Source organism: Cyphomyrmex costatus, unplaced genomic scaffold, assembly GCF_001594065.2.
Source record: "Cyphomyrmex costatus isolate MS0001 unplaced genomic scaffold, Ccosl1.0 scaffold182, whole genome shotgun sequence".
In the NCBI taxonomy this organism is placed as follows: Eukaryota; Metazoa; Arthropoda; class Insecta; order Hymenoptera; family Formicidae; genus Cyphomyrmex; species Cyphomyrmex costatus.
The window spans coordinates 1,197,414-1,211,102 of NW_017275847.1; the positions used below are offsets into that span (position 1 = coordinate 1,197,414).

At 29.2% G+C, this 13,689-nt stretch overlaps 1 protein-coding gene across 1 annotated transcript; it reads right to left on the reverse strand.

Moving 5' to 3' along the window:
• Positions 1-6,025: 6,025 nt before the first annotated feature.
• Positions 6,026-13,477, reverse strand: LOC108772295 (serpin B3). The gene is made up of 4 exons (XM_018537802.1): positions 13,361-13,477; positions 8,120-8,461; positions 7,082-7,460; positions 6,026-6,842 (listed from the first exon to the last, which is right to left on the reverse strand). Exons 1-4 carry the CDS (start codon positions 13,373-13,375, stop codon positions 6,262-6,264), a joined length of 1,317 nt encoding a protein of 438 aa, XP_018393304.1. The 5' UTR covers positions 13,376-13,477; the 3' UTR covers positions 6,026-6,261.
• Between the last annotated feature and the right edge of the window lie 212 nt (positions 13,478-13,689).

Sequence of the window (13,689 nt, forward strand, 5' to 3'; positions counted from 1 at the left end):
GATGATATTATATTTGTGCACATTATGTATATTATTTATATATCAACATGTATGTATAGCATTTTAACACGTGACATCATACTTAACCTCACTTATTTTAACCTCTTTGGTGAAAACACGTGCATGCGACAGCGTGCATACGAGATTCGATTAGCGCACTTTTAAATTATAATTTACAAAAGGGCGATAATTATATAATGACGTTTTTTACTACGTATATTGTTGCAACTTGGAAGATTTTCTTACAATGTCTCTGTTCATGCTGCTTCTAAATTTTTTGGGTTGAATCTCGTTCCAAGGAGTTTAGAGAGTGCACGGAGAACAATACTAGAAACACGTCTCATATAAGTATGATAGATTTCCAAGATGTCGATTGTAACTTTGATCAAACCATTATTTCTACATGTATTCAATTATTCTTTGATTCAAGCTCTTACATAAATATCCGGTTCGTTTTGTCGTTGCCGCGTGTACATTTTATTATAAATAATTCACTTTATTATAATTATGTAAATATATAATTATAAAGATTAAACCAGTGCAGTGATCAATTTGTTTTTCATTTGTCCAATCGTTGATTCTTATAATGATTCTTCTAAAATCTTGAAATCTTAGAATATTGATAAACATGGAACGAGCGAAAGAATAAACGTAGTTTTTCATATTATAATTACTCAAACTATATATATAACTATATATATAAAATTAATTGACCAAGAGACACGTGGAAGAAATTTGAAGATATATGCAAGGAAACTGAATAATACAAACAAAAATGTATGCAAATACAAAAAGTAACTGGTTCGTTAAATCTTTCTTGGCTGACATAACAATCCCAAACAAAATATCGTCACAATCAAAAGATTTTATTATAGGATCTATCCGGATAAACTTGCATACATAATCATATGCATAAAATTATTCTATCACATTTCTATCATAAGGGCGTAAAATGCGAGTTTTCTTTATGCTTTTATGACGTTACGTTTCTCGAGAAAGCGCGAGTCATTTTTGAGCCTCTCGTGAATCTCTTTTTTTGTTTTATAGTACGTCAAGGATTTGCGAATTCGATTTGCATCCATTTCGTTCATGTGTATGTACGTGCGTATGTTCCACATGACACAATTGGCACAGTATAAGTAAGAATAGTAGTTTCACTCTATGTTCTACCTTTGATCTATATCCTACAGTCACCATGTTGAAAATTGTATGCGGCGCTTTGTTTGAATAATCAAACTCGATTAATGACTACTTCGAGTCAGTAGCACTTTTGATGCTCACTGTCAATACTAAATATATGGTTTAATAAATATACTAAATATATTACCTCTAATACTAAAAATTTATAGTATGCATTACGTGCATTATAGATTTTTAGATGTTTTAGGTAGTGAAAATCGAAATATAACCTTATATAATTAAATCATATATGGTTATATCTATACGTAAATGTTTTTTTTTATTATTTGTAAAATACTACAAAAATGTCTATATATAAAATTAAAATATTAATATATCTTTATTATATTATTTATTATATATTAATATTTTAACAATATTATAACATAATTATATATTATCTTCATGTTAATATAGTATTATTAATTAATTTGTATATTAATAATATTACATTATTATTAATATTAAATAATTTTATTGATATACAATATTTGTGATATATCTGTACTCTAAAAAGTAAGTGATATCCTAATCATATCATAAAAATAAAAAGGTCAAGCCGTATTCAAAAAAAAGATCCTCAATAATTTAAATCTTTTTATCTAATAATAATATATTACCATGAAAAGTAACTGATCATAACTGATATATTATTAATTAAAGGTGCCAGTACAAAGTGAACATACATAAAGTGTATGCAACTTTCGGTTGATTTTCGAATCGGTCGACCGTCGTGCGGCATTTGGACCGCGCGCGGAGCTGCGAGGTGAGGGGGACAGCGGAAGGCGGAAGCGATTCAAAAATCAACCGAAAGTTGCATACACATTATGTATGTTCACTTTGTACTAGCATCTTTAATTAATAATATATCAGTTACTTTTCATGGTAATGTATATTATTAGATAAAAAGGTTTAAATTTTTGAGGATCTTTTTTGATATTAATATGTAACAATTCAGACAATTTTATAAAATTTGAACCCATATCTGAGATTACACCAACTACTTTCAAACCAATGTTTCTTAAATGTACTTTATATAAAATATCTAATAAATGAGAAGCAAGTAATTGACGAATTTGAAAAAAATATGCTAATGGCTGCTTCCATAACTGAAAGATACCTCTCTAATTAATATTACTACCGCGTTACTTGCAGGTGAAACACAATTCGTGTTTTGTATTATTTAATCTTGTTCTCAAAGCCTATGACTTTATCTCTTGTCAAATTATAAAATAAATTAGCTTTTAAAGACATTTCATCGAAACGTATAATGCAATAGTTATAAATTTCCGATAAAGCCTCAACTTTAATTTTTAACATTTCAAATACTGTATATTGAACTCCTGGAATCAAGTGCAAACTTTTCGTAAATCGATGGAATGTAGGACTCGACATACAAATCAACTCTTTAAAGCTTTAAAAATTTCTGTATCCTTTAAGACTGGAGAAAAAGAGGAATAAACATTATTGTTTGAAAGTAGGAGATATACCTTCTACTCTTGTCACATTTTTGAAAAAAACGTGCTTGCGTTTTTAAAAAATGTGCTGTTTCTGACGGAAAAAATTTATCAACTGCCACATCTAATATATCCATATTTATATCTATATGTTTATTTTTTTTATGACTTCTAACTTCCGTTTTGATTGAGCACGTGTTAATGTTTTCCACACTTGGAATTTTCTCAGTGACTTTGCTGATAAAGACGTCTGAATATTTACGTTTTTTTGTTTATGTTTTGTTCTTTCTATGTGGTGAGATTCTGCAATTATATCAACTACATGTTAAAATCAAAATATAAGTTAAAAAATTTGTTATATTAATATGTACAATATTAAATAAAATATTATAATATTATAGGTTAATATTTAGAATACATAAATATACCTGATAAATTCTCTTGTTTCACATTTGATAAATGATCTTCCAAAAAAATGAGAATATCTGTATTTGCAGAATTGCCAATGCTTCTCTGCTTATTTTATCGTACATTAAGCCTATAATATCAGTAATAGTGAATTATTTATTATTAATAAATACATATATAATGTCATTTTGTTAATATCAAAATAATAAAATTTTCAAATATTTAATTTTATATGTATGTATATTTACTAATATTATTTAACATAGAGGTGGAACAGCATGTGGCTTTAACCGTGTTTTTTCAAAAATTTAGAAACATTGCATCAGCAAAATGATCTTTGCATATTCTGTAAAATAATAAGATTCTTTGCAGCTAGTTCCTCTTTATTACAAGCTGCGATCCATAATTTGCACCTTAAAATATAATATAATATATATATTATATATACATAAAGATATAAATATAGAAATAATATATTCGTTATATATTGTATATTTTCACAAATAATTTAGCTATTAATTAGTTTGCAGTGTTACACATTTATATATACATATATTGTTTTATATACATATAACCAGTTACAAGTTTTTTCAAAACAGATATTTTATATTAAAAATATATAATATAAATATAAACAAATATAAAATTATCTTGAAAAATATGGAAACATACCTTTTTCCATCTTTAGGAAAGCTAAATAAAATGCTTTTTAATCCATCACTTTTTCCGCTAACACTAGCCAGAAAAAGTGCTAATATGCAATTTTTTAATGCACAACGATATCCGCTTCTATTGCTCATTTTTTTAAATGCAATAAAAATATGTTTAGAAATCGCTGTAAAAATAATTAAAAATGTCAACTGTACAAATTAATAAATAGATAACAGTCAGAATTATATATTTATAGGTTATTTTTCAGATACATTTCATATATTCAGCATATTTTATCTTTGATGTATGTTAATGCGACGAAATATTACCAACAAATATTACCAATTTGCTAATAAAAAAGGTTTAATAATAATTTCTCATGTTTATTAATTTTGTAGTTAAAACAGAAAATGAAAAATATAAAATTATTACCGATTATTTACTACATACATCAACACAGTATATTTCCACATGTGACATCGACGCCATAATAAAAAGTGTGCGATTCGTGCATACGTTAGGACATATTTTTATAAATTTTAAAGAGTGAAACTACTGTTCTTACTTATACTGTGCAATTGGATGCCAACGGCTACAGCAGATGCTGCTATACTTTTGTTTCTTGGATGCTGCCGGTTAACCATTGTTGATACACAATGGCTTGTTCTCTTAGCTGCACTGAATCTGCACTGAGTGTTTTCTTTTTATTTCTAAAGCACAATTGTATAATCATTTTATTTTAAATCTACGAAATGTAACATAGTTCAGCTAAAAAGAATAGACCTAAAGTTAGACACAAACGCACGCATGCAACTTGTGCATACGATACGCAGCAAGCAAGTATCAAGCCAGAATGATGTTTAAGTCCGGTGAATAGATTTCAGCTTCGAGAATTAGCTTGCCAATTCGACCGAAAGAGGCGTAAGCTATCGATCGTTAGAAATCGAATCGATAACAAAAGAAAGGTCCATTAATGCGCTTTTATCGATTAATGGACACATTTATTTTTTAAATTCTATATGGAAAATGAACTTATATACTATAATGCACTCTAACATAATAAGCGCCCTCTGAATACGGATTAAAGAATTTTCGTGCATTATACTAACAATTTCTCAATAATTACAAAAAAATTAAATTAATGTAAATATTTTTATTGGATAAAAGAAAAAATAAAATTTTCTGATTAAAATTGTATTTTGATTTACACTTTGTTTTATTGACATATCTTCAAATGTACAGTTGATAAAGTCGTAATTTATGTTATCTAAACAACCTGCCTGTGTAAAAAAAGTCAGCATTTTTTTTATAATCCGTTTTTATTTCATAAAACTGTTTTAAGTAATGTGATAAGATCTTAATATTATATATGTAGTAAGGCTCTAATAAAAATATAAGTAAGAAATAATTAGGAAATTTGAATTTTTTGTGTATATATACAACTTTATAGGTATATATATTTAAGATGATTTATAATATAATATAGAAAGTTTCGTTGCGGTGCAAAGATTAGTATAGTTCTATGAATAAATAAAATTATTTTACTTAATTTTTTATTTATAAAATAATTAAACAGGCAATCAATTTTATTCTTGTATATATTCTTTGTAGTAATTATGTTCTGTTTATGATTAAAATTGATGATTTATTTCTATATTCTAATATCTTTCTTATCATATCTATGATATAGTTATCGAATTTATCATTATTAGCAATGTTAGACTGAGAGAAGGAGAGAAATAGTAGGAAAATATTTAACTATAACATACGTCTAAAAACATTTTTATTAATTTTTTATTACATAAATCTCGGCTTAATATTTATACAATTTTTTATTAAGATTATAGGATGATTTAATTTTTCATCAAATTTGAAAGAAGAATATTTGTTGAACAAAAAATTGTTTCAGTCAGTGGGCACAATCATCCTTCGTCAAAATTCATTATCTATACATATATTAGAAAGTAATATCAACGTCTTTATGTATATTATTATTTATTGTTTTATTTTACACTCATCTTTATGTAACTTTAAAAATAAGACGTCGTAGAAGTATAAAATCTAAATACAAGAATAAATTAATGAGATTCATGCAACATACTCCTTTAAAAAAATCACTGGAAAATGAGAGGTCCTTTTTTCGATTTTTCAAAAATTCTTACTTGACAATCAATGCTTGCATTCAGTAGAGAAAGCAGCTTTGCAACTGTTGTAAAATTCTTTAATATGATTGGTCTTGCCCTTATTTCCTTATTACATCTAAATGTATAAGCTAATCATATTCAAGAATTTTACAATAGTTGCAAAGCTGTTTTTTCTGCTGAACGCAGCCAAAGACACCAATTTTGCAAAATTCAAAGGACTAACTATTTCTGATTATTAACAAAAAAAACGTTCAGCACCACACGAGAAACAGATTCTCTCAAAGATGGTATCTTCTGACCAAGAAGATAAAGTGGAAAGACAAATTTGTCAATCCTTGTCACATCATTATACTCCACTGGACCATCTTCTTAAGGACAAATTTCTCTTAAACATCACGATTTGTTTAAATACTACCAGGAGTTTAGGAATGTGTCGGTTGAGGTGAGCGGAAAACACCGACGAAAAGGATCGTGTTATCAAACTTGTTGTAGATTAGATAAACGAATGGGTGATTGGCATTGAAGATAGCAGGCTCGGTGGGTCGACTGGAGCGGAAGGTGAAAATCGCGGTTGCCGCAGCCGCGGTAGTGCCTTCCTCCGTAACCTCGATGCGAGCTCGGTGCACAGCATCACCGAGGTGCAGGTTCTGTTCGCCATCCGCGAGAAAACCGCGCAGATCAGCCACACCAGGTGTCATCAACTCCCCGGCGCCCAAAGCATGTAGCAATTGACTGATTGGCAGCTCTTTTTCTAGCTCAAAACGCGGTAGGCTGACCTCGACCTCGCGCGGCGGTAATCCGTCATCTAACAATTCCCGTAACTCTTGAGAGCCCTTCTCGGTCGTCAGACGTTGTATCAATTGACGAATGCCGTCTTGTGGTTCGTTAGAAGGATTTTGAGCAGATCGCGTAATGGAGAACGGAGGGAGCAGCAAGAACATCGATATTTCGTCACCCTTATACGGTAATTCCAAGATATATGCGCCTAGCTCCTCAGAGACAGCTAAATAGAAAAGCATTCAGATTACAAAGAAAGTAAATTAATGAATATTGAAGTATTAGACGAATAGAATCGGATTTATATCAATTTTTATAACATAAGTCAGTAAAATTAATAATAAATCTTTGAGAGAAAAAAAATTAATTTTTGATATTTATAATTATAATTATATATATAGTTACAAATGCCAATAATTTTTCTCTCAATGCATGAAGTTCAAATAGTAAGTAAATAACGCTTACCATGATGGAAGTTTCCTTTCTGACGCATAAAGACTGTGACAGAGTTTTGCGTGCTGGAAGTATAGAAGATGTCGCGTTTTGAGTTCTTCGCGTCGAAACGATTGGCCCACAGACCCTTAAAGTAGACTGCGTTTGCCAGAACTAGATCAGTGTCCGCGGTAATGCTATCCGTTGACAGGAGATCACGAATGTGACCTTTTGTCATATTGCTGACCCAATTATTAATCTCATTTCTTACTTCCGCAGGATTTGTTCTGAAATCAGTTACTTGCAACTGATCACCGAAGAAATCGAGCATACAATCGCGCAGCTTTTTGGTGTTTGTAATCCAAAATTTATTAGCGACGTTATAATCGTAGGAACCTGCAGATCCATTCCCCTGAAATGAAAAATACTATAAGGATAAAAAATGTTTTTTTTTTTAAATCAAAATTTTGAGTAGTTTTGTACGAAATCTCTTTTATCCGACTTAAGTATAGTCCAAAATCAAACATTTTGTCTAAGCAATCAGGAAAGCAGTTTTTAAATTTCTTATTCTCAGATCCGCAAATTGTAACATGATGGAGTATTTTTGAAAAATATTATATATTTGTTGTAAAAAAAGGGTTACTTTTATGCATATCTCATTATATTATAATTATACAATATGTGATGTGATATGAAAAAATTGAATTCATATTTAGTGTTCAACAAATTATGAGAAATTACTCGTCTTGTTCCAGTGTCTCTTTTATCTGTATATGATATATTAACTTAAAAATTTATCTCCACCATTTTTATCGATTTCTTCTGCGGAAATATCCAAATTTGTTTATTCAAATTTGTTCGTGCTAACATTTCGCTGAACAAGATGATCTTAAAAGTCGGCCAAGGGGATCTGCAATTCTCTTGCAGCTACCTTAGGGCCTTGGGTATCTAAGAGCGCGGTTTATCCCCGAACGTTGGTATAACAATAAACTACGCGATGATCACCTTGACATACCTCGAGCGACAACGAAGTAAATTACGTAATTGCGCAATCGCACCGGAATCACTCACCTGGGAACGCATTTGATTGAGCGATTTCTCCAGGGCATAGAATCGTTGTACTTCGATTTTCGAGAGCTCATTCGGAACTTGAAGGGCCCGCTTGAGGGAGTCCTCAGTGGTACCACGAGCACCAAAGTACGCCAAGCTCAAGGCCTGGTGTATACTGTGTGGACTGAAGAAGATATTATCCTTCGACTCGATTAATGCAATATTTTTCAGACTGTCGAGTGCGAAGTTAAAGCGAGCGTTTGTTAATGACTTCCTTGACATTGGGTTCATCATTGTAGGGACGTCATCTCCTGTTAAACATTGCCCCGAAATCATGCTGATTGTCGACAGCAACAGTGTTATCTGCAAAATCGAAGAAATAAAATACGAATAAAAAAAAGAAAAATATTGTAATTTACTATATTATATGTTGTTAAAACTAATATGTTTTACATAGAAAAGACGGTTTTGTAAAAAGTATTTAAAAACTTATTTTATATTCTATTCATATTGTTTTTTTTTTTTTTTTTTTTTTTTTTTTTTTTTTTTTTTTTTTTTTTTTTTTTTTTTTTTTTTTTTTTCGAAGCAATATCTGAGTTAATCGAAACGGTTTTGTTTACATTGTTTTACAATTTTTATATTTATTAATTTTATACTTGGAATTAAACGAAATTGTTTTAGTTCATATAGTCTTTCTAATTTATTTTGAACGTAATATGATAATTTGTCCTTCATGACACTAACAATAATATGAATAATATTAAGTGAAAAATCGATCGAGAAATGATTTGACACAAATAAGTGAAGACGGCATCTTTAGTTAAAGCAGATTCGCTAGTATTTAATGACAATGCTAATAGTTTTACGAAGCAGACCGCTCTAGAAGGTTAGTTGATTATACAATACAATATAGGAAAAATAAAAGCTAATTAAAATTTCTTAAAGGTTTTATCTGTAAAGAAGAGATCTCTTGGAAACCTTATTATGACACTGACGCGACTAAAAAGAAATTCAATTTGTTACTTGACAACGATTTATCATCGAGTTTACACCTGTGTCTCTGAATAAGATTAACGACGTCCCGCGTGAATAAAACGCACACACTGTCAGCATTTCAATCGAATATTTGATCGAGAAGAAAAAAAGACTTTCTCGACGCGGCGTGGCGGAGAAAGCGGTGACGACAAAGAATCACGCGCGTTTGGCACAGAAAACGCAAAGACGAAACGGAAGGAATCTGGGCCTCCGGTATTTTTTTCAGCGTTTCACAACGTAATGCTCCTCACAACAATGCCCTGTAATTCATGCGAATTTTTAGACCGTGTCACCCGACGCGTGCGATCGCTATGTGGATGAACCGATTACTTCATCACGATTGATTGCAAATTTTTTTTAACGGCGATTAATCCCGTCTAAATAGAACATGAAAGATCAAGGTTTCATCCAATGATTTAAATTTCAGATTTGTTTCTTCATTTTTTTTTTTTGCAAAATACATAGAAAATTTTTAGTATATTTGTGACTAAGTTACATAATATACTACCGTTATATATTACCATTGTATAACTATAATGTTAATAATAATAATTATATTCTATAAAAAAAATATACGCGTAATTGGCATGGAAACAAATTTTAATTGTACACTGAAAAAAAAGTTCAAAGTTTTAATAAATATTTGTTTGAATACTAATTGTAACTAAATATTTACTAACTAATTAATTTAAACTTGTATTTATATGACGATAGACTTTGTTATTTACAATGTCATGTTTATTATTTTAAAATATACCTTTTTTGTTTCTCATATCTCCGGTTCGTAGCCTTTCTATTTATTGAAATTATATTTATTTACTCTGAATAAATATTTAGTTCATATCATATTTAAAAAGTATGTATTAAAATTTGATAAATTTTTTCATTTTAGTTATAATAAAATTGGTTACAACCATTTTTATGATAATAACAAAAGCATATATTATAATTATTTTTACTTTCACTGTAACAGTAATAACCGTAAGTATGATACTGAGTTTATTTATAAATGTGTACTAAAAACTTTTCTTTCGGTAAATACAATAATAGATAGAACGACAACTGATCGCATGTATCGTGATTATCAGTTTGTCCTGTACACGTCGATATTCCAGGTTTTCCATCTGAAATGACGTAATACTTTAAGATTCCTTCACAACTTCCTTTCTTCGAGGAAGGGCACGTTTCTTCAGTTCGTTACTTTCCTACATAATTACGGCTAAATTACGACCGGAATCGGAAATCGGAGGCTAACAACGAGTGAAAGCAACCAGCGAAGCCGTACCGTGACATCATAGGGCATCCGGGTTTCATGACTGAAATTAAGGTGTGACGAAAACTCGACTGACAAAAGTGATATTTTAGATAATGAATCACGACAAGACACACCCTTTATAATGCAGTGTATGATACGAACTTTTCTTCACACAAAAAACAATAAATGTCGTGACAGTATAATTTATATTTTATATTAATTCTATATTTAGATAATGTAATCTAGTATTAGATATATTTATGTTTAAGTATGTATAAGTTTAATATATTTACATGAAAAGAACAGTGTTAATATATCTAAAAATTTAGCTAGATTTACACATTTAAAAATAATATTGCTGGAAATTCTGAAATTGGGATTAAAATTTAATTAAATAATTAATAAATTAAAGCAGGAAATTTTTTAAATTAAACAATTAAAATTAGAATTAAAACGAAGTTTAAACTACAATCTGAATTAAAATTAGATTCACAAATTTTTATACGAATGTATAATACACGACGTGTCTACGAGATATATTTATTCCGAAAATAGTTAGTATTTAAAATTAAAAACATAGCTGAAATCAAAAGAGAAATTGATATGAATTGAAAGGATAAACTAAAAAGTTCATCTAAATTTAAATTATTTCGTGAATTAAAATAAGGACAAGGACAGTGAATTAAAACTACAATTGTAATTGAGTTTTGAAAAGCTGTCTGGGTTATAATTGGAGTTGTTGAAATAAGATCGATACTGCAATATGGCAATGAAATGTCACGTGAATTCTTTGTTCGTAGTGTATGACGCTTATTATGACGATCACGTATCGTGTACAATTCATGACAAGTGCTAGTGAATAGTTTGTCTCGCTCTTGGAATTAAACTCTTCCTTTTTTTTTTGTTTTTATTCATTCGCTCGTGATCAAATAGCTCGAGGTAATTGCTTATGACGTAAGGATTTATGAATGATCAAACGGTGCGAATGCGACGGGAATTCCGTGAAAATCGTCAGAACAGTGCACGGTTTTTTCTACATAAACATTTCAAAGCGTGAAGGTCTGAGGTGAAGTACGTGATTATCCAATTAACTCATTAAAGGTCATAAAACTGTAATGCAAAGAATTTTATTTAAGTATATAATTTTACCTTTTCTAAAAGTCTCAACTATAAATTTTTGAATTTTAAATCTGAAAACGTTAAACAGGCAGTTTTTATTATTTTGAAAATATTAAGTTTTAATTTTGAGAAGGATAACGATTACATAGTATATTATTTGAAAAAAATGAAATAGAACGCTTTTATTTTTCTAATTATTAATTATAAATACAGTTTTTAAAATTACAAAAAATTACAAAAGAATATAAACTATCACAAAACTATTAAGTTTGGAAATCGACTCATCAGGAGACGCGGTAGCGTCTCCGGCCATGTTCAAAAACTGCGAGATTAAGTTATAACAAATTAAAAAGTGAATTATAACAATAAATGACAAGTAATATAAGTCAGCCTCTGGTTATTGTTAGCAAAAAATTACTCGTATTATATGTTACAAAAAATTATTCGTATATCATTTCGTAAATATTTATACTGTAATCGCAAAAAGAATTGATGTGTCTGTAGAACATAAAATTTTGTTTCATAAATAGAATGCTGTCCTACAGCAACATAAAATTTTTGCGATTACAATATATGTATTTACAAAACGATGTACGAATAATTTTTTGAGAAATGTTAAAACATCACGTCTGGACATCACGTAGCGAAAATTACAATGTGAAGAATGTATTAATAAAGCCAATATTTATCAAAGCAAAAAGAAAACGGTGCCTTAACTAATTGTAAAATAAGATCTTTATCATTAATAAAAAATAGCATTCAATGTCAATGTAATACGTGAGTTTAAATACATACTGAAAATAGAAAATAGTTGTTAGAAGATTCGATAATGTCATACTATTATTTATATTTTTTTATTATGAATTTGTATGACTACATTATTGAATGTCGGATATGTATGTACATGTATTAATGTATAGGTATATTTGTGGATATTACGAAAGATTGTAACATTATTGTATAAATCTTTGACGTCGTTCTAGATAAAACAAAATAAAAATAGATTGTGCTTTAATGATATTATTTACATATGAGAGAACTCGTACTATCGGGTGTTTCAAAATCACTATGAATTTGCTCTGTATATTGAATTTTTCTCAATTTTGAATTAATTTTGTATCCTCTAAATTGTAACGATTATTCCATAAAAATAATGTTATAATTATATTATTATTATAAATATTAAATATTATAATTTTATAATTACACAATGGATAATATCGTAATAAATTATTAGAAATTTTGTTATTAATTGAAAAAATTTGACATTTTCTATTAAAAAATGATCTAAATAATCTTCTTTAGATTTAAAAAAACTAAAAACATGTTTAAACTCGAAACTGATAATTTTTTCGATCATTATATCAAACTCACTCCAAATCAATTTAAGAATTTGTTCACAAAGAGGGAAAAACGTTCACAAGTCTTTTGATAAGACTTATCGCGGTTGAACTTCCGACCAGGCAGGCAATCAAAGGTCATTCCAGGATAGAGTATTGTCAGTATGTATATATTTATGCATCTTATCGACAAATATATACATTTAGTATGTTTAAGTTTAATATATACTAAGGTTAGCAATTCTATCTGTTATTCTTCACTCGCTTTTACATTCAAATCTCTTTTTTGTTCAGGCTGTTAATAAAGTCACATAACACAACAGTTGTCTTTATCCAATTGCTTACATCAATTCCCAATACCATGAGCAATATGAATAATATTCTAATAAATTTTGGAAAACTCGTCTTCTTCGTAAAATCTTATGAAAAATCTTACGTAAAATCTTCATAAAATTTTACGAATCGAAATAAATGAAATTACATAGAAAAAGATGAATGAATGTTAACACTCACCGTAAGGAATGACATTGTTTAATATTTTCTCAGTAGTTCAGTAAAACAGGAAATCAGTGACGTATCGATTAATTAATAAGACTAAAGTTAGACGTCTGAGCGACGATCGAGAAGAAGCAGAACTGAGGTCTGCATGATTACGAAGAGACGCTAAAGGAGAATGCCTCTAACTGGCCCCACTCTTCCCCACCACTGGTCCGTCATGTTTATGCGGAAAACGTCATGACATATACGACGAGTTGGAATTCAGGTTCGGATTACAAGTAGGAAAAACCGAATAAATCTCAAAATAATAAAGTTGTATTTAAATGAATTTTGTAAGAAATTTA